Source organism: Rattus norvegicus, chromosome 13 (assembly GCF_036323735.1).
Source record: "Rattus norvegicus strain BN/NHsdMcwi chromosome 13, GRCr8, whole genome shotgun sequence".
NCBI lineage: Eukaryota > Metazoa > Chordata > Mammalia > Rodentia > Muridae > Rattus > Rattus norvegicus.
Window position 1 is genome coordinate 81,321,443 of NC_086031.1, and position 22,202 is coordinate 81,343,644.

Sequence of the window (22,202 nt, forward strand, 5' to 3'; positions counted from 1 at the left end):
AAGGGCCAATGAGCAATGAGTAGTACTGTTCGGGAGGTTTGGGGGAGGGAAAAGAAGAAGAAGAAGAAGAAGAAGAAGAAGAAGAAGAAGAAGAAGAAGAAGAAGGAGAAGGAGAAGGAGAAGGAGAAGGAGAAGGAGAAGGAGAAGGAGAAGGAGAAGGAGAAGGAGAAGGAGAAGGAGAAGGAGAAGGAGAAGGAGAAGGAGAAGGAGAAGGAGAAGGAGAAGGAGAAGGAGAAGGAGAAGGAGAAGGAGAAGTGGAAGAAGAAAAGTATTGACTTGCATCAAAGCTTTGTTCTACATCTAAGAGCAAGAAATGCATTCTGCTTCACTCAATATTTGGGTTGATGTTGACCCAGGTCCTGTGTCAAAGATCCAAGGCAGAAGCCATTTTTTGTGACTCTAAGTAATGAGGAGAGCTTAGATTGAGCACTCTCAGTTCATTTTTTCCTCACACCTTGCATCTGGTGGTAGTTTACTGGGGTAGGTAGATTTATAGGTTTGATTGCTATAGCTCAGTAAAATGACTCTTTGTAAAAGAAACACATGGCTTTAAGATTATAGCCTTGAAATCCTTAACTAATGATAGTAATAATGCAAAACAGGTAAGAAGAGAGTCTGTGCTGACACTTCTCTGATGCTCAGTGTGAAATCAAGAACATAATGTCATGTAAACAAGAACTTGAAGATCTCTTGTGTAGTTCCTTCTCCACACTACTGTATGCCAAGTACCTGAAATTCTACCAGCCATTGGAGTTGGGTTTGAGGCTTCACCAAACAAAGACACCACTGATGAGGCACACAACCTGAATTTCTGGAGCTGTCTTTCCAGCTTGCAAGGAAATTCTACCAGAGTCTCCTTTCCTCGGCTATTGTTTATGGCCTTTATAACCTTGGGGTGGGGCTAGTGAGTACCATTCTTTTCAGGAACTTCCTGGGCCTTGCAAGCTTCATTGTCTTCAGTGTTATGAGTTTTGCTTCAAAGCACTACCTTCCCATCTCCATTCAGGAAAGAAATTTCAGTTTCCAGGAAATAGCTACACAACAGAAGGGGTAATGGCTGATGGATAATTGTTTCACAGTGAACAGTCTACTGCAGTCTTAATGTTCTGGAGCATCAAGACCAAGGCTGTCACAGAAGATATGTTTAGTATATGGCCATTGCTTAGAAGAGTCTCCCATAGAAACCTCTTTCTCATCTTAGGACATAGATCATTGTGGAAAATATGTTTTTTAATTTTTTTATTTTGAAATTCTCAAGTTTACAAAAGGTCTGAAAGATTAGTGCTATGAACAGTTGTACAACTTTTAACCAGAATCACCATCTGTGAAAATTCTGTCCCTAGCACTTTTCTGTTGTATCTCTTGCTCTGTCTCTCACCTGCAGATAAACTTAAACATATACTGCAAATAAAATGCCCACATTATGGTACTTAACTCCTACTTTCCCCTATCTCTTAGAAATAAGAATGTTCTGTTGCATAAACACAATGCTATTATACCACACAGTATCACCATTATACAATATTCATTATTCAATAAGACCATGTATACATTAAAATCCCCTCGTTTATGTTAGAGTTGTCATTTAGTGTTCAGATATTTTCATTGATCATTATAGCACTGTAGTCTCCTTTATTTGGAATAGAGCTAAGATTTACTGGGAATGTTGATTCTTTTTCTCTCATTTTTTCAGTTGTTCCTTAATTTAATTCATGCTAAACATTTTGGCAGCAGTATGAAATATCTGTTCCTAGTGCAACACATCAGGAGCTGCAATGTGTCAGGTCGACTGGTAGCCCGTTTACAAATGGTGCTGTTTGATTAAGTGGTAAGTTGACGAACATCACATCTTTCTACTAATAAATCTTTCTCAGGTGGCACTGGCTTACAATCTCAACAAATGGTAGTAAAAATGCATGAACATGAGGCCATCCCAGACTGCTTGCACACTGAGACCGAGTCTTAAAAGTAAGAATCAACCAAACAAACAAACAACTGTTGGAAACAGCTATGATTTTCTAGGGGGTCAGAACGGGGAAGATGCTTTGAGACTGTCAAAGGTACTTTTAAGGTTTATTGTTGCTTAAACAGTCTCTCTGAGATTTTAGTAAACCAAATTCATTCTGCTTTTAATTATTCTTCATGGTCATGTTACATCTAAGCTTCTCAAATTATTTCAAATGACGTTTGCAATAAAATGGTAGTAAATGTACCTTTTCAGCCTCTCCTTATAAAGTCATCGTTGGAGTATTTCTGTGTGCATTTGAAAATCCAGTTGTAAAACTTGCCTAATAAACATGTTTCCCCTTATCCTTAACTAATCTTAAGATACATGGCTTAATTAAAACTAGTTGCATAAATATTTATGTCAATATGAGGTTACACACTTGTGAGATGCATGATAACTAATACGGAAATAAAGAAAAAACTGACAACACAAACACTTTTGACCCAGAACAGATGAGAGAGGGAGGCCCGAGAGTGTTTGACCACACGGGTTCTCAGGGGCTTGAGTATCCGTTCTCTCTGAGTGAGGATGGCAGCCCGAGCCCCAGCCCATTTTCCTGGCCCCTGTAGACGGTACTGGTAGGAGGTGCAAGGACCATAGAAGATTTCCTTGGCCAGCTTTGTATCCCAGAGGAGAAGAGAGAGTAAATTAGGTTTGACACCTATCTCAGAAGCAATTTCATCCATGTAGTCGATGAACTGTACTCGGCGGCTAGAGTCTTTGAGATTTTTAATAGCGCTGGAGTGGGAACAGAAACACACAAGCATTAGATATTTCAGTCACCACTGTCCCCGAGATTCCAGTACAATTTGCTTTTATTTGCTTCTTCACTGCTTTAGACTTGTCAAATCTTAATTTAATACACTCTCCTCAACTCCCTTAGGCACACTATGGTCTCTTAACACATGACGTAAATCTCTGAGGGTTTTAAAGTTCCCACATACCCAGCAGAGTGACTGGCATATATAAAAAGGAGTGACATATCTGGATTTCCCTTGTAGATACAGAATCCAATTCTATCGTAAGAATTAAATTACCAAGGAGTATACAAGTCACAGTGTATGAAACGCCATTGCTTACTTCATGGTTCCAAACTGCGTAAAGTGTCTTCTCCATGTACTAATTCTGTGTACAGTTCTTCCTTTGGATATTCCTAGATAACTATAAGTTACTATCTATTTTTTTTGTAATTTTCAAATACTCGAGAAATAGAAGCTCCTCTGCAAGCAGGCACAGTGGCACACACTGGTAGTTCCAGTGCCCAGGAGGTCAAGGAAAGAGAATCATAGTAAGTGCAAGGTCAACCTGGGCTATGCAGTGAGTTCAAAGCTAGCTTAGGCTATGAAATGAGGCCCTATCTCAAAATAAAAGAATACAAAACCAAGAAACCACTCTTTTAAATTATCTCTGGGGGTTGGGAGGACCACAAATAGAAAGTGCGTCAATTTAAAAAAAATTAGAACTTTTCACAATGTTGAGAGGAGATAAATTTGTATCATTTAAGATAAACATAATAAAAAATAAGTTAGAAATAGATGCAATAAGGCTAAGGAAAGCAGCACTAAAGCGCTTATTACCGAATTCATGTCTGCAGAGGAAGAGTGGCCATTATTGATCTTACTCAGCTGTGAACCTGTCAGGCAAGCCCTGTGCCCACTGGTACGTCAACAGCAAGACTGATCAGGGAGCATCCAACCAGCCTCTGACTGGATCTGAGGCCTGCTCCTCAGGAGGAGACTTATGCCTCATCCTCTAAGCTCCGTCATAACTCCAGGAATGACAAGTTTCGAGGCGATAGGAGAGAATTTACTATTTTGTAGTTAAACTTGTGTGGCTCCAAACTACCTTCTAGACATTTGTGTTTCTACTCTTAGGCAAATATTGCTACTCTCAGCCTTGATCGAGCAGTTTCCCTTTGTAAGGAGTGGTGGTGAATTCATGACTGCTGGGTCTGAGAACAAGCAATGGCTAAGTGCTCAACCCTAGGCAGGGTATGTGTATTACCCTCTCTAAGGCTTAGGGAATACCAGAGAGGACCAGAAGATAAACCAGATCCACCAGGAGACAAAGAGAAGGGCTGCAGAATGCTATTTTCTAGGTATGATCCACCCTTCTTTGTTCTGCTTTTAAAAAATTAAAAATTTAAAAAATGACACAGGGTTACCTAAGAGAACTTTCATACAAGTATATGATGTATTTTGAGCATACGACCCTGACCTCGCTACCCTTCCTTTCTCACCCCATTGTTCTCTCTAGTTACCCAGTTTGTTTTGTTCCTATTTCCAAGTCACCGGTACATATGACTGTATTTATCTGTACTGTCTGGGACCAACAAATGAGAGAAAAATACAACACCCTTTTCATTTATATCTCTATTCTTGCAAGTGGTGTACTTTATTCTACTTTAGATTGAACATAATACACAATTTCACCTTATTCCTCCGGACATTGCATTCCTAACCGAGCTAACTGTGACTAGGGATTGCCGGACATACTAATATGCAGTTTGACTCCATGCTGTGCTGACTTAGAGTCTTTTGGGTAAATTCTGAGAAGTGATATATCTGGTCGGTATAGGTTTAATTTCTTTTTTAACCTCCATTCTTATTTCCACAGTGAGTTTATTTTCGACTCATCATGCAGACTTGGTGTTCTGTGGTTATTTAACACATTGTGTCAGATTTAGTTTCCACAATCAGACCCACGTGAAAAATGTCAACAGAATATCACTAAGCTAAGCTTATTATATTAGGGCACATGTAGGTGTAAACTATATAAAAAGCAAAACCAAATATCCCCCTCTGAACAGGTTTCATTTACTTTAACAGAAAATTAGGCTCCTTACTCTTTGTCTGCTTGATGCTTTCTGTAGATGTCGGCCATCATGGCTTTCTTTGGGGGTAACTTTTGGAGTCCTGAGAAAACAATATATAAGTATTGGAGGGTTGACACGCGGACCAAGGTACACACATAAACAAAAATAATGATTCTGAAATAGAACAGAATCTTCAGACCTCTATAAAATTAATAATCAAAGCCTCAAGGTAAAAACCTTGCAAAGGAAGAGAATTTCTTCTACACCATCATGCCCAGGAGGTCACTTCTTAAGTTATTTAGCTTTCTTTTCAGATAAATAGTGTTTAAGTGTACACTCAACATTCCTGAATACTATGAATACCTTTCAGGTGTTTTTAATAGTCTTCCAAAGATCCTCAACCCAAACTGGGACCTGACTCAAAGTTTCATGTATCTGAACATTGCCTAACATTGAGCTTACATTCCAAATGCATTTTCCCTGTCTTTTGAGTTGAGAACATCTCTTAGTTTTTATTGTGCTTTCCGAAATTATACACTGATAGAAACGACCCCTGAACTGGGATAACTACATTTTGAAAGGAGAGTAAGTAATTGCTGACAGAAATTCTGTATGTACGAATGTGTCACGGACAAAGAACATCAAACCAACAGAATGTTAAATTATGCTAGAAAGACAGGACAGTTGTAGACATGATGCTTATAGACTGTTTGCCTTGTTCTTTCAGCAGGTGTCATACGGAATTAGTATCTGCAAAAATATGACCTACACACAAGTATCCTCAGATGTTTCAAAAGACATTTTTAAGCATGAGTATGCAAAGCATGAAAAGGAACAGGACTGCAGAATCGAAAGCTCATGAAGCACACTTTAAATTACTACTGTACATGTATACATACATTGCGAAACATCAATTGTTCTACAAATACACCAAATGAAAAGGAACTTACTCAATGAAATACACATGTGTCCTTTTCCATGCATCAGTGTTTATAATAATTCTAAGTGGCCCGTTAATATAAAATAAGTTGTATGTATACATACACACATGTATATGTATGTATGTATATACATATACATATATCCCATATGCCTATATTGAGTGGATAAGAATATGGAGTGCTATATTTTAAGTGAAGAAAATGACTGTAAAAACAAGGATTCATTTGACAATATGGTGCTAAGAGGAAGAAGCCAGACATCACACAGTGCATAGTTGTCCAGCATTCCTCCTTCAATTCCTTTAGATTACTGTGTTCTACTGCCCACCTCTACTATATTTTTACTTGTGTTGTGAGACCATAGGTTCCTATTTATTTTCCTTGTGCACACTTCATTTTGGCCAAGGCTTTCTCCACCCATTTTTTTCCTCCCTTCACATCTCTCCTCTATCTGCTTGAACTGCCCTGCCCCCAGTGTCCATATAATCTATGATTCCATTTGCACAAAGGAAGATTAAAGCTGCCTATCAGAAATGAACATTGTTTTCTTCGGTGATACTGGAGAAAGGTGAGGCTGGAAATGCATAAAGAGGGAGTTTCTGAATTTTAGTTATTCCATTTGTTTTTTTTATCTACTTCGCAGTTGATTGTGTATGTGTATACACATAGTTGTATGTATATTTGATTCATGAAAATTGTTCAGTGTGTGGTATATGTGCTTCTGGATGTGTATATTTTACTAGACTAGTTCATCAGATAAATTTTCTTTACCAAAAGGCAATTCAATATGAAGAGAAGACCCAAAGTATAATAAATGTTGTAAGAAATTGTGTAACTACTTTCTCATATGTTCATTATCATATTATCCATTTGATGGAAGTCAGCAAAGAAGACATAGTCATCAGGACAAACAGAAGCAAGAAATACAGAAAACAGAAACATAGAGCTATGCTGTAGAGCTTTGAAAAAGCTTCAAATGGGTTCACCTGAAACTTCAAAAAATAAATGGCATAAGAGAAGTTTCAGGAGCCACTATTTCCACTTCACCATGGAAACATGTTCAAATCTCGCTTGGGGAATTGCCACATTAATGAGTGCTGAGGCCTTAGCAAGGACGTTTGTCACAGTGTGTCAGACTGAGGAGGAACTGTCCTCATAAGGAAGAACCCTGGCTACTCATTAAATAAAGTATAGAAAACTTGGTCAAGATTGTTTGGGGCCTCGAGGGGAAGGCTGTATGTGATTCAATCTCAGAGGCTACCAGGCAATTCCTCGCAAACTGACCTTGATTTCATTCTACTAGTCAACCTGTTCTGCTCAGAAGCATCACTTTGGGTAATTATTTGGGAACAAATTGAGAATATGAACCACAAACTTGGAGTTGCTTACTACATATCTGAAATGTGTCCCGGGGGTTCATATCTTGTTTGTTTTCCTACTTTGGATCATTTCTGTGTCCATAAAACCTTACCCTAAATTAGTTTCTGCTGAAAAGAAACAGATAAGTAGACAGTCACATTAAAATATGCCCTCATTATGATTTTCTTGGTTTTACAGTTTTTGTAATTTGTGTTTTCAGTTTTAATAGAATTCTCTTGGAAATGAAGTATCAACCTTGAGAGGAACCCATGGTAGTTTACTTTTAATGGTGAAATTTCAGACAATTTAGTAGAATGAGAGAAGCCAACAGAATAGTAGATCTCTGTGTTACTTTTAAAATCACAGAGAATTTGGATCACACTCTACTCATGGGAAGACAGGTACATACCTGTGAACACACGCACAACCCATCGGCTTTGGAGCTCAGACGTGGGGATGATGGCTCCTGCTGGCTGTACGATTCCAATGAAAGCTAGAGTTGGTTTCTCTAGCTCAGGAGGGAAGACATATTTAAACATGGAGTACTGGCTGTCTAGTATTCCTGAGTCATCACTCAAGAAAGGGAATGCCAACTTATAGCCTGTGGCAAAGATGACAACGTCTATGTTCTCCTCGGTTCCATCCTCAAAGACGGCTGATGTTGAAGTGAACGTTTTAACATTTGTTTTTATCTTTACTTTTCCAGTAATGATGTGACTTGGCAGGTCATCACTGAAAACTGTTCGGTGGTCAAGAATTCTGTGCATAAGGAGATAGGTATACAACTTCTTAGTAAAAATGTAGTAGCATAGGCAAAACTGTGGGAAATGTTGCACAGCATCAACGATTTTCATTCTGCTTTTCGGCATCCTCAGAAGGCCACATAGATCATTAGTAAAGAGCTGGTTGTCTGATTCAGAACTGAACTGTGATACTTGTTCAGTCTCTCATCCATTGGGAGACCTTGGACCAGCCATGAAACATTTTGATTTCACTTTCCTAATTGTAGAACTGTAAGAATGTTGTAACACCAGATCAGATTTGTTAATATATACCAAATATCTTTAGATAATAATATTTTTTCAAGGAATAAAGTGTTTTCATCATTTAATGAGTCAGGAACTCACTATGTAACCCTGGCTGGCCTGGAACTCACTTTGTAGTTCAGGCTTCTCTTTAACTGACAGAGGTCTGTCTGCCTTTCCCTCCCAAGTGATGGCTGACAGAGGTTTGTCTGCCTTTCCCCCACAAGTGATTGGATTAAATGTATGTTAATTTTTGCTGTATTTATTTACTCTTGATACTATGTAAAATAAGTTGACATTAATATTTTATTCATTTATTGATTTATTTTATGTAATTAGCGATCTCACCCCCTCTCTCTTTCTCTCTCTCTCTCTCTCTCTCTCTCTCTCTCTCTCTCTCTGTGTGTGTGTGTGTGTGTGTGTGTGTGTGTGTGTGTGTTTGTGAAGATGTGGAGATCAGAAGGCAACTTATAGAAATGATTCTCTCCTTGTACCACGTGAGCTCCAGTTTCAGGCTGGGTGACAAGTGCCTTTACTTGCTGAACTAGCCTGCTACCCCAGTTGCTATTATTTTTAAAGACCTAAAAGATACATCTGCAACATTTAAAAATGAATCTTGAATGAGAATATTTGTGACTAGTGGCACTGAGACCTTTGGTCAATTTTAATTGAAGGCTTTAGTTATGAATTAGTATTAGTCTCCTGTTCATATATTAATACAAAAGTAATATTATTAAACCTATCTCATATATTCTGAATACTTTCTTCCCTAAAAAGAAATCAAAGTTATACATCTGACCTTGGTTAAGCACAAAACTATGTATGTATACTTCCAGATATCTATTCATATTGATTTTCTGTTTTCATTAATTCAAACCTTTATTATATTTTCCTGGAATTAAACTTTTATTTATTTATTTATTTATTTATTTATTTATTTATTTATTTATGCCCATTAAGTGTGCTGCAGTGCATGTGTGGAGGTCAAAGAGTAACTTGTGGGAGTCAGTTCCCTCTTCCCATCATGTGGATTCTAGGGGTCAAATTCTGATCATCAGGGTTGGGAGTGAGTACCCCTATCCACTGAGCCATCTCTCCACTCATAGGATTTGAAATTTTAATACATGTCTTAGTGGGGAGAAGAAGAAGGAGAGGGAGAGAAGGAGAGGGGAGAAGAAGGGAAAAGAAGAAGGGAGAAAAGAGAGGGGAAGAGGATAGGGGAGAAGGGAGAAGGAGCAGGAGGAAGAGGAGGAAGAGGAGGAGAAAGAGAAAACACAGATGCAGATGCAGAAGCAGAAGCAGAAGCAGCAGAGGAAAAGGTGCCCACAAAGTCATAAGAGTCAGGGAAGGCAGTCGTGGGATCAGAGAAATAGACAGAACTGGCTGGTGTTGTGTGAGGTAAAAGAAAGAAAGCTAAGGATTCTCAAGTACAGAATGAGTTTTGGAAAGATGTCTATAAACATTGCAATTTTCAGTGTTAAGGGCTATCTTGACTGGGGCTGGTAATCATGCAAATGGGATAGGACAAAAAGTCAGTGCAAGTGAAGAGGTCGAAGGGCATGAGGTTGTTGTATATGGGTAATGGTCTTGGTTGATGGTGGGTTTAAAGGTAAGCATGCAATCAGAGTTCTTAATTTAGAGAGTGAACACACGGTAGTTCACAGAAGATGGTAGGAAAGCAAGAGAGTGTGGCATATTGACCTTGTGTGAATTTCAAATAAGTCAAGGCTTTAAAGTCTTCACTTCCCCAGCTGTACAACTCTCACACCTCAGTGGAGTGGTTCTCAATCTGTGGGTTACAACCTCCCCTCCAAGGGGAGACATATCAGATATCCTGCATACCAGGTATTTACATTAAAATTCAGAACAATAGCAAAATTTACAGTTAGGAAGTAGCAACAAAAATAATTTCATGGTTGGGAATCACCCACCAAAACACAAGGAATTGTTACAGCATCAGAGAGGTTGAAGGTCACTACGTTAGTGGGGTCACAAAGAGCTTTCAATAAGAAGGAAATAATTTGGATATTCCTCATAAAAACAAATACTGTGTGGAATTAATGGAATTGCTCCTCTCAAATATGAGGACATATTTAATTGACTTAACTATTCCAGTTACTCAAAAGTATTGTCTGCTTCAAATTCACAACTTTACCTGTGCTGGGGCAGCAGCCCGAAATTGGCGTGGTTAAACCTTGCATTTAACTTTTTCTCCATCTGTCTGTTGATCAGGTATCTGGGGCAGAACTTTTGGACAGCTCTATTATAACGTGTGAAGAGTGAGGCGTCCATGGGGTTCCCATGATCCCAAACTCGACTCCATACCCATGCCCCTCGTCTTGTGCTGAGGAAAACCTTCAAGAGAGGAGTAGTTGCTTAGTGAGAATTTAGCTGCTAATCAGATCCTCAGAGATTTTTGTTGTTGTTTGGTTGTTTTTGTTTTTAAGTTCTTGTCCCCCTCGCCTTCTTTTCCCTACCCCTAATTGAGCCTCGATGGGAAAGGATGCACCCAATTCTGTAGAGACTTGATGCCCCAGGGACCGGAGATCCGTGTGGGGGGCGCGGGGTAGTTGGAGAGTAGGTGTGTGGGTGGGGGAAGATAAAAGTGGGGGTGAGGATGGGGGAGTACTCGCTCAGAGGCAACAGGGAGGGGATATGGGGTGAAGAACTCTTGGAGGGAGGACTGGGAAGAGGGGCAACATTTGAAATGTAAATAAATAAAACAATTTTTAAAAAGAATAAAATATATAAAGACTACCACCACCAACCACAAGGTAAAAGATCCACTTACTGAAAGTCATTTCAATTAACTTAATGTTTGTCATGGATCTACCCACCTTGTGACATTTGCCCCTGCTATACTAGATGTCTGAAGTGTCTGAGGTCCCAAAATATAGAGAAAACCCACAACACCGCAATAGGTTATTACATTGAGTGTTAGAAAATAGTATTCAGATTCCATGAGCTCTCTCCCTTGAAATTTCCAAGAGATGAAGAAGCACATGTTTAAAATGTTTGGGATCAAAACAAAAATCGGGTACAGAAATCCACAGTGGAATTTACTCACTTTTTACAACTGGAAAAACCCTAACAAAATGTTTGCAGTGCAAAAAAAAGGGGGGGGGAATATATCTTTTGATAAATTGATAAATATTTTGGTCTATTTTGTGTTATTTAACAGAGACCTTGAAAAGAAAGCTTTTTCTTTTTCTTTTTTTGATGTTACAATCACCAGTGTGATGTCACAGATCAGTGACTCAGGTGTCTCAGAATCATGGCATGGTTAACTTAATTTCCAGTGCTCAGTACTGGAAATCTTGTGTCTTTTCCTACTATGAAGTAGGAATCGAGAGTTAATTTTGACTTGTACGACTGTCCTTCCATGCTCTTTACGAGTAAGCAACAGTTCCTGCAGAGGAAGGATTGCTCCTCCTTTCCTGCATTTATTTCTTCACAGTCTTTGGGAAACTATTAAATCTCTCCTTCACACAGACCAACTATATTTGTGGACATCGATTGCTCTTTAAACTTCATCTCTAATCTGAAACAGCGCCTTGCAGTAAAATTAACTTCATTTAGAGACTTCTCATTTAGCTACCTGTATTTAATTATAAGTTTTCTGACTCTGGTTGGATTGCTGCTTCCCCTACTCCAGTGCATTATGGGCTTGGAGTTTTGCTACTTTGGAATTCTGTGCTTTCTTATCCATATTTAGTCAGCAGAAAAACATGTCCTCACACTCCAAAGGGGAACATGACTGTTAAAGGACGTCTGAGGACGTCTAGACTCACAGTCTCTGCAGGTATCAAGGTTACACCCAAGAGCAAAATCAGGATATGATACCAAACCTGGTCAGCGACCCTGCTGATCTCGCCTGCCACGTCTGCTCCAGAATTCCCAATGCCAATCACGACCACTCTCTTACCCGAAAAAGAGTTTGGGTGTTTGTACTCCCAGCTGTGGAGGCAGCTGCCTTGGAACTTGCTGATTCCTGTGAAGGAAGAATCAAGGCCCTCAAGTCGCAGCAGAAGTAGAAAACACAGCTTGATAAATTTCATTCCTAAGCTTGAAGTTCATGTTATTTTATTCTGTTCTTTGCGCTTGGACTCCATGCCACTGTTAAGGAATATTGTCTTCCAGGGAATAAAGCATTCAAAGGCAGTGACTGGATGGCCAAGACCAAAATTGGAGCAGAGTTTTTTTTTTAAGTAGTTGATGAAAATATACCCTTCTAAGATTTACTCAGTGTGCTAACTCTTTGTCACTTTAGAGTGCTATTGTATTTTTGTAATTTTCTACTCAGAGATATAAGACTGTCTCTTTACTTTTTATAACTCTTCCAAAATCCACGTTTGCAAAGATCCTAAGTAGTGTATTGGTGTTATTCAGAAGCAGCTGAATGCCAGCCACACATTTTTTTTCAGTTGCTTGTTCAATTAATACTGTTTACATGCAGTAGGGGAGTAGAGAGATAGGAGTAGATATAGAAATTAAGGAGAGGAACTAGGGGTTAATATGATCAAAATACAATGTATGGAATGCTCAAAGAACTAATGGAAGGAGTTAACAAAACTCAAAAGAGAAGAAGAATTTAGTTTTGTCATTGGCACCTACCTATAGGGTAGTGAACTACCCCTGGACTCTCCCGTATCAGAGTATTGTACGCAAAACACATAAGACATTATCTGCTACATTTTTCTGGCATGAGAAGAATTTTTTTTAAAATTAAAAAAATGTTTATCTTTATTAACTTGAGTATTTCTTATTTACATTTCGATTGTCATTCCCTTTCCCGGTTTCCCGGCCAACATTCCCCTAACCCCTCCCCCTCTATATGGGTGTTCCCTTCCCTATCCTCCCCCCATTACCACCCGCCCCCTAACAATCACGTTCACTGGGGGTTCAGTCTTGGCAGGACCAAGGGCTTCCCCTTCCACCGGTACTCTTACTAGGCTATTCACTGCTACCTAAGAGGTTGGAGCCCAGGGTCAGTCCATGTATAGTCTTTAGGTAGTGGCTTAGTCCCTGGAAGCTCTGGTTGCTTGGCATTGTTGTTCATATGGCATCTCGAGCCCCTTCAAGCTCTTCCAGCCCTTTCTCTGATTCCTTCAACGGGGGTCCCGTTCTCAGTTCAGTGGGTTGCTGCTGGCATTCGCCTATGTATTTGCTGTATTCTGACTGTGTCTCTCAGGAGAGATCTACATCCGGTTCCTGTCGGCCTGCACTTCTTTGCTTCATCCATCTTGTCTAATTGGGTGGCTATATATGTATGGGCCACATGTGGGGCAGGCTCTGAATGGGTGTTCTTTCTGCCTCTGTTTTAAACTTTGCCTCCCTATTCCTTGCCAAGGGTATTCTTGTTCCCCTTTTAAAGAAGGAGTGAAGCATTCATTTTAAAATGCAGTTTTAAAGTCCAGGGAGCCCAAAAGTACAGCGAATGGTAGTAATTTTAGTCCGTATTTTACTTAACCCAGGATACTCTGAGATGCTAATATATGGTTATTGGTGAGATTCTCTACTGTGTTTTCTAAGTGTGGTGAATATTTTACAAAGGAAACATCTTAATTTTGTGTGTTTCACATATTAACTGCTCATCAGTGACATCTGGCTAGTGGCCACTCCCTACTCTCTAAAATATAAGCATGGGATAGTAGAAGTTTCAAGGCATTCTGGAAAAATTATACTTCAAAAATTATAATTGTCATAAATTATAAAATTCCATGATTCATAATCTGTCATTCATTGAGTGTTCCAAAGACTTCTAAATTATCTCCACAAGTCCCTACTTCTGTTCTTTTGTTCAGTTTTCCTCATCGTTATCTCTGAAATGGACTGTTTAAAGTCTTTATTCCTGATGCTTCTGATTCAACCATATTCCCCTACTAATGTTCCGCACTCTTGCAGAGATGATTATATACTTGCCTCTTCTGCATGCATGTGCATACATGTGTGCATGCGCACGTATGCATACACACACACACTGAAATGCTTTCCCACTAACTCTTACATGCTTCTCCTAGTCACTCCAAGTGTGGACCAACTCCTGAGCTCTCTCCAGGATTGCCAATCTACTGGCTTTCCTCCACTGCTTCCTCATCCATGAACGTCTCTCCTGGACCTTGTTTGTCCTAGGAACTCTGGTTTACAGCTCTGCCTTTACCTTCTTGCTAGACCTTCCCTGACTGTTCTATGAACTTATGACGCCCCCTCTTGGATCTCCTCTGTATAAACACCGTTTGGCCAATGCCTATGATAGGAGAGGCATTAAGATATTTAGAATCCTAAGGTTTTTCTCACACACACATTAGAGAGATACCTTCAAAGTCTTGTAAAGGAAAGTGCTTCTCAGTGTAGTGACCACTGCAAACCATTATCCCATCAAAAATGTAGGTTTTCTGCGTCTCCCCAGTCTCTACCACCACGTCCCATTGACCAGAAGATGAAAAATCAGGGCGTTTCTTTATACTGCACACCTTTGTCTAGGAAACAAAGAACAAACAAAGCCTTATCTCAAGGAAATTTTTATCCTTTTTCTTTTCCTCCTGTAGAATCCTATGTTTAAGTAGCTCTACATGGCTCCTAGGTACTTAGGAATTGTGTGCACATAAAATTCCTAAGATGATTACATCCCAAATGTCACAGCTTGTTAGAGCACAAATGCATTGGTTTTATTTTCTAGGACTTATGTATATTTACTTTACAAAAATGAGCAAAAACTTAGAATTTGGGTTCCAGCTGAGACAGTGCTCATATGGTGGGCAGATAAGACAAATATATCTTGGCAAATTGTGAGCATGGGGGCAGGTGGGAAATGCAGGCTGAAACTGTGCCCAGCTGGCTCTGTGTGTGGACTTTGCCTTGACCAATGGGAAGGCAGTGGGCGGGGTTTCGCTCCTTACCTGGAACTGGATGTGTTTCAGGAGCCCGAAGTGCCTGGCATACATCCTGAGATACTCCATCATTTTGGAGTTGTGCATGTAGTTGGGGTAATGGTCAGGGATGGGATAGTCGCTGAAGGCTGTCATCTCCTTGGATGTATTGCAGGTTAAAGATTTGTATATCCCAAGATTTCCACTTTTTGATATTTCCTAAAGGAAACAAATTGACCCATGGCTTTGGGCATGCAATATAGAACCAGAACTGAGGTGTTTGAAAAGCCACAAATGGGGTTGGGGATTTAGCTCAGTGGTAGAGCGCTTGCCTAGGAAGCGCAAGGCCCTGGGTTCGGTCCTCAGCTCCGAAAAAAAAAAAAAAAAGAAAAGCCACAATTTCGTTTTCAGATTTTGTGATAGAATTCACCAGGATGAGGGCATTAGACTCCTCATCTAGGGGGTGGTGGCAACGATTGTTTTATACCAGTATACCAGGAAAGAAAGAGATAGCAGGTTCCAAGTATGCACATAACACAAACTAAGGAAAAAGTAGAAAAATAACACAAAGAAGGATCCAATGAGAAACTACCAATGGGCAAAATCTGTCTCCCAACTGAGGGGATTTCATTTAAGAGAATGTAATAGAGCATGAGACGCTTATTGGATTTGGGTTTAAAATATATTAAAATATAAAGGAATAATGATGACTAAGATAAAAGTGGCGATTAATAAGGACTGCTCTTAATGATCTTATATCGTGCTTCAGTAAGACATACCCAAGTTAAGACTCCCCTTCACCCTTCTCACTCCTGGAGACACTGTGAGATAGGCCCACTCTTTTAAGCTACTACTCTTGACTCTGTAAGCAAGCACACACACCTTTCCTGGTAGTGACATGCCTTCCCAGTAACTAATAAGTGACACAAAGCAACACATGGAATGATTTACAATACAGAAGAAAATGCCACAACTAAGAGTTTGTTCGAGGCAGAAAACTGTTCGCATGCATGTTCTTTGAGTTTCAGAACTCTTAGGCAAAATTTGGATCTCAATATCCTGAATGTTATACGTGGGTTTGTGAGGGACACAAAATTAAATAGGATTGTGCATGTCCCCTAAGACATTTCAAATTTATCGAAAGATTTATCACTAATTTGGAAAGTGTACTTAAGGGACAATTTATGTTTTCAGAGTTTATTTCTGAGTTGAATAGAAACAACTCCCATACACACAGATCATGTCATATTCTGAAAATATTTATAAAATTACCTCATATTTCCACAGTCCTCCAATGTCACTCCTCTTCTCAAAACATGTAGGTTCCAGTCCCTCATCCAGACAGCACTTAATGGCGCCCAATCCACTGACCCCTGCACCAATCACTGCTACTTTTTTTACCCCCATGGTTTCTGGAACTAAGAAGAATTATTTCACTTGGTTTTGAGCAGCGATGCCCAGGCTCATCACCGTGTTTGTGTCCAACCTCGTTCATTTTAGCCTTGACAGATTTCGAGGCCACAACTTTAACTGCTTTTATTATACCTTATATTATCTTGGCATATATATTCTATTTTAATTCTATATTATGTAACTTTTTCTCCATTTCAGAACACTCTGCACCCACATATTCAAACAACAACAGATGGAAATTTTTCTTAAAATGTACATTTCTACATTTCGTTGTTATCTCTTAGAAACCTATTCTTTTGTAACGAGAGACAGAAAAGGAGATCTGGATTGGGAGGGAGGAACCGAGAGGAGTAAAAGGAGGGGAGACGGTACTTAGGATCTATTGTGAGAGAAAAATCATCTATCTTCAACTATTTTTTAAAATGCAACGAGAATTCTAACACATGATACATGTGATCTCAGCGACTCTATCTGGCTCCCAAGGCTCTTGGCAAGTGAGGCTTCACCTTGCCCTTCCGTCTCGCCCGACACTGCTCTTGCTGCTTTCCTGTCAGCATGCAACCACAGAGCACTGTGACCATCTTCCTCTGGTGTCTTCCTGCTTATTTCTCCTTCTGTACAGAGATTATGATCTTTTCCAACTACGGCCATCTGTAATTTTCACTGCTATCTTCTCTTCTCACAGCTGACAAAACACAGCTCAGCACTTCACTCTACATTCTAATTCCCCTTTAACGTGATTAGAGTATACCATGCCTCTTCCTCACTTAGGTGGTGACATGTGAATATAGGGACATCACATTCTCTGAGAGTAAATGTCATGGTGCCAGAGGGCAGTGTAGGGACTCAATGACAAGTAGGTCCGGTTTCTTGAAGGCCAAGAACTGTTTTTCCTAGTCTTGTCTCCATAGAGGGATTCCCAGTGTGCTTCTGTTTTAAGAGCCACTTTCAGGTATTCTTGTTTCTTCCTCTCACTCTACGCTATGACTATTAAAAATGACTTATGTGTATGGTGTGTTTCGCCTACATGTATGTCTGGGCACCACTTGAATGCCTGGTGCCAGCCAAAGTCAGAAGGTGTGGGCGTCCATGGAATTGGAGTTACAGGGAGTTGAGTCACCAATAGGTGTTAGAAATGGATGGGGTCCTTTGCAAGAGCAGCCAGTGCTCTTAACCTTTGAGCGTCCTCTTTAGCCCTCATACATTTGAGGAATGGCCCTACTGAGGTGGGTTAAAACTCTGCTGTTCTATTTTAGGAACTGAAGCAAGAGTGGGGCTCCCCTGTCTCTTTTTCTGAGGTTCTTGCTTCTGGTCTTGAAGGGGACGGAATATACAGCGGTCATCCATACAAATGATAAGCTATCTGAAGTGTTCAGTCTCTCAGCTCTGTAGCTTTCAAAGTATAATGGAAGAAAAGAACAGTAATCCTGTTCAGGTTGAAGCGTTAGTCACATTCTGCAGCTTGGAGTGTATAGGGAGGCATGGGCTTTGTGAAATAAAGCCACTGTGGTGTCTTAATGCCCAGCTTTCTTTCTTTTTCTCTCTTATTAGAACTAGTAAGTGATATTTTATATATATATATATATATATATGTGTGTGTGTGTATTTTTAAAAAGTAAGATGTATATATTTATATAAAGTAATACATATAGATTTAAAAAGTAATATATACATATATAACATACTACATAAAACACATTGCTTTATAAAACAATTTATGAATCATAATCACATAGGATTTTCTATATATAATTTTTAAATGGATAGTTTAGATTTTCTTCCACTATTATTAGTGAACCAAAGCTTTCTTTTTGATGCATCTTTTCTTACTATAAAGGTAATTCTGCTTCATCTGCATCTGTTATATCTATCATTCTTGGGCTCCAAGGACACAGGCATCACTCTTGGAATGGTGCCTGGGGCATTGTACCTGTTTGTCAGCGAATGAGTCTGCTGGGCTCCCTACCTGCTTGTATATGCTCTTTCCATTCCGTTAGCTGTCATTTCTGATTTCCCCCCTCTTTCCCTTAATTTAACGTCCATATAAAATTTCAATAGAACAGACTTGTATTAAGCAAGCATAAGGTAAACTGAAACAGTTTATATATTGTGAGGAACATTTGGTTGGAACCACATGCACCAGGGTAGCAGTCGGGATGGTACAGAGTGAAACCTACATGCCAAGCTGAGAACTGCTACGTCACAAGAGTATATAGTAGGTGCTCATTTAAATTGCATTTTAATCTAGGAAGAAAAACTATTTTAGATCAAGAGATCCTGGCAATTCGGAGCTATAGTTTCGCAGTTGGAGAAGAATGGTCAAAAATGAATGCAATATGAATTTAGGGAAGAGGAGACAGAGGAAGGCAGGGAAATCTATGGAAGTGGCTTACTAAGCACAATCCCTTGGTGTCCCCAAAGTACTGTTGTCCAACTTACAGTCTTCGAGGAGGGGGGTTGTCCTTTTACTGGATTCAGCGGTGTTGGTTTTCCTGCCCTTGATCCCTCAAGTCGGGTGCTTATGTACCCTGGTGTGCTCAGGGATTGTGAGCAGAGCAGAGCTGCAGTCAGATCTCCTTGCCGCTCCCTGTGGTTCCTTTCCTGGGTGGCTTCTCCCTGTAGAAGAGTTGAGCTACTGTTAGTTCCTTCCTGTTCTCAATCCGCTTTTATGTTAATCTCGTCCCTTTTTTTTCCCATGAGAAGGCAGGATCTTTCTACATCTTCGTAGAAGGACCCACCCTTTCTGATTCTTAGGAAAAAAAAAAGTCACGATCATTGCAGATAGAAGTAAATGTTTCCACACAGCTGCCAAAAATCATTTCCAAGAAACTTTGGTCTCCAACTTCCCCTTTTGGCACTTTCAAGCACAAGTCAATTCTCCTTCACAAGTTTGTTCAGGAAAAACACCTTGGAAGGAAGAACGAAGCATCACAAAGTCAGTCCCAACAGGAGGCTCCTTACCTCCTGTGTTAGGGCTCTCCGGCCCGCATCAGCAGACACCAGAGCACAGATGAAGCAGAAGCAGAGGCATGGCAAGGGACTCTCCGTAGCAGTTTGCTTATGTGGCCATGCCACTTGGTGGCAGGAGTACCTCAGGCCAGGCACTTGGTGGTCACAGCTTTCCAACCACAATTGGAAGTCTGGGATCCAGAGAACTGAAGTGTGTTTGTTTGCTTTTAATATTGATTTCATTACTTTATACTAGTTGCACAAAGTATAAAGTTTATAAAGCTGCACAGTTTTCATTGAGACATTTCCATGTACATATGAAATGCCATTTGATCATATTCCAATCACATCTCTTCTTTTAAAACTTTAATTTTCTGAGAATTTCATACATGAGAACTATGTTTAAATCATTTACACCTCTTCTTCTCCCACTTCAGCTTCTTCTTTGCCCCCCTCGTCCCTTCAAATTGATGATCTCTTCTCCTTAACTATCTTTGACATGCACACAATTTTTAATTTTTTTAAATGGAGTTAGGTCACACAGGGTGATAATGATTTCTCCAAGAGTCATAAACTAGCAAAACCCCCAGTGCTAGGTCTGGAAAATACCCATTTGAATGGTTGCCCCAGGGAATTCAAGAGACTCCTCAATCAATATATTACCATCGCCTCTGCTTGCTCCACAGAACTTAAAGGCAAGGACCTAATGCTGAAGGCATTATACTTTGGGCACAGATCTTGGAGGACTTGAGCTAGAACTGACCTGCAAACCTCCTCCTGAGGACTAGCTCCCATGTCCTCTGAAGGAGTGGTGCAAGCAGCCATGGAAGACAAGTGACCAGTAGTTCTACCCGATGTTAGAGCCTGTGAATGACACGAGTGTCCTGCTCAGCAAGACATCACGGTGGTGTGATGGTGGCACTTCTGTCATGAGAGTAACCCCTAGCTCTCTAATGGGGACTGAAGGGGCACTCAACAAGAGGAACTCCATTCCTGTGGCTGCTAACCTGGCCAACGACTCATGGCTGGTGAGGTCATAGACCCTAGAGGAGAACCTACTACTACCATTTTCCTGGACCAGTATAACTCTAGTTAACTGTATTCTAAGTAGTTAACCTTATATCCACAGGTCAATGCACCTCTCTTAAGGATGCTTCTGTTTGCAACAGATGGAGCCCCACTACAGATAAACTCAGCTGCACATAATAGAGAGAATGAGTGACCTTGGGGTGCCCAGTCCCAGTCGATATGTCTGTAGTACAACCTGTATACCAAAGGCTTAGGGAAGATCAAAGAAGAGGGGTGGAGAGATTGTAAGAGCAAGAGGACCAGGATGCCTGCTGCAGGATAGTTCCTTCTAGACATGACATGGGAGATGTGCCCACAAAATTGCTATTGTCAATGCTGGAATCCCAAATCACAAGAGCTTGGAGTTCTGACGTCCAGAGGTGGAAGAGCATTCCAAGTCAAGGAAAACCAAGAACTCTTTTCTTTCGCACCTTTACTCTATTTTATGCCCCTGATCATTTGGATGGTGTCTAACCACACTGAAGTTGGATTATTCCAATTCAGTGGACATTTGAGTCTCACACCAGTCTTTGAAGACAGCTTTGTGGACACACCTGACTTAGTTAAATCATTCTGATGAAATGCCAAAATATCTATTTCCCATCCAGCAAAAGAGGAATTGGCTTACTGCTTAGTGACCTTTAAGAATAATGCTTCGCCACCTTGGTATCCTTTAATCCTGTCAAAAGTGTGTAAAACTAACCACCTTTTGTTATTTGGCACCTTTATGCTTGTCCTTTAACCCTACTTAATCTTCAAGCAGGCTTTTCTAACGATACAGAAGTTCATAACATGTATGGACTTCAGGCCTGCTTAATTTGTGTGTGTGTGTGTGTTTGTGTGTGTGTGTGTGTGTGTGTGTGAGAGAGAGAGAGAGAGTTTATTTCTATGTTTTTATAATAAAGTTTATTTTAAAAAGCAAGTGAATTCAATGAAAATGTAATAGCTTCACCCAACATGTCAATGTGCTATAACTATTCTGCAGGTGAGGGAAAGAACACCAAACTATTCCCTAAAGAGGAGAGAATAATACTTGAGTGAAGTTGTTTATCTTCAAATGTCCCTAGTCTCAAATGCTATGATGGACATGAAATATAAAATTAACACTTAGGTATTGATGTAAGTAGCATGTACATGAAAGGGTGATGAGCAGAACTAAAGCTATGCCAGATACTCACAAACACATTCATACAAAACATATCATAACATAGTAAAGACGGAATGTTCCCAGCAATCATAGTACCATTCTTTCAACCGTAGTCATAATTGGTCGGCACCTAGAATTTCTAAATCGCTGAGTCAGCTTGTGTCCATTCTTGACGAAGTGAATCTGTACAAAATCATGTTTACCCACAGGTGCCAAGCTCGGGCACCACGAAACACTGTCTTATTGCTATACATTGCAACTTGTGCAGCTTCTGTACTTGGCCTTGAAACAAAAGGTTATCCCAGGTGTGGCATGGCGTCTCCAAATCCACGCCAAGTACTCAGTGTTATGAACCTTTTGGGACTAGGCTAACTTAGTATTTCCTTTTCAGGCAGTGGATTCTTGTCAATGTCAACCAGTGTGTGATCTGGGCGCTCACAGAGGTCTACTGCCAGGGAAAGGCCCTTTCTGGGCCCAAAGTACAAAGTTTCCCTCAGGCCTTGGGTAACAGTCTAGAAAAAGAGTCTTCCAAGCTTCTTGAGTTCTATTCGGACTCTGGATTGTTTTGGGAATCTGATTTGATGGTACTCTGAAGTCTTGGTCTTCTC

The 22,202-nt window shown here is 40.1% G+C and overlaps 1 protein-coding gene across 1 annotated transcript; it reads right to left on the bottom strand.

The window, feature by feature from the left end:
* Nucleotides 1–1,244: 1,244 nt before the first annotated feature.
* Fmol (flavin containing dimethylaniline monoxygenase like) lies at nt 1,245–16,424 on the bottom strand. The gene is made up of 8 exons (XM_008769721.4): nt 16,290–16,424; nt 15,048–15,236; nt 14,465–14,627; nt 11,997–12,139; nt 10,304–10,503; nt 7,533–7,882; nt 4,854–4,923; nt 1,245–2,746 (listed from the first exon to the last, which is right to left on the bottom strand). Exons 1-8 carry the CDS (start codon nt 16,422–16,424, stop codon nt 2,380–2,382), a joined length of 1,617 nt encoding a protein of 538 aa, XP_008767943.1. The 3' UTR covers nt 1,245–2,379.
* Between the last annotated feature and the right edge of the window lie 5,778 nt (nt 16,425–22,202).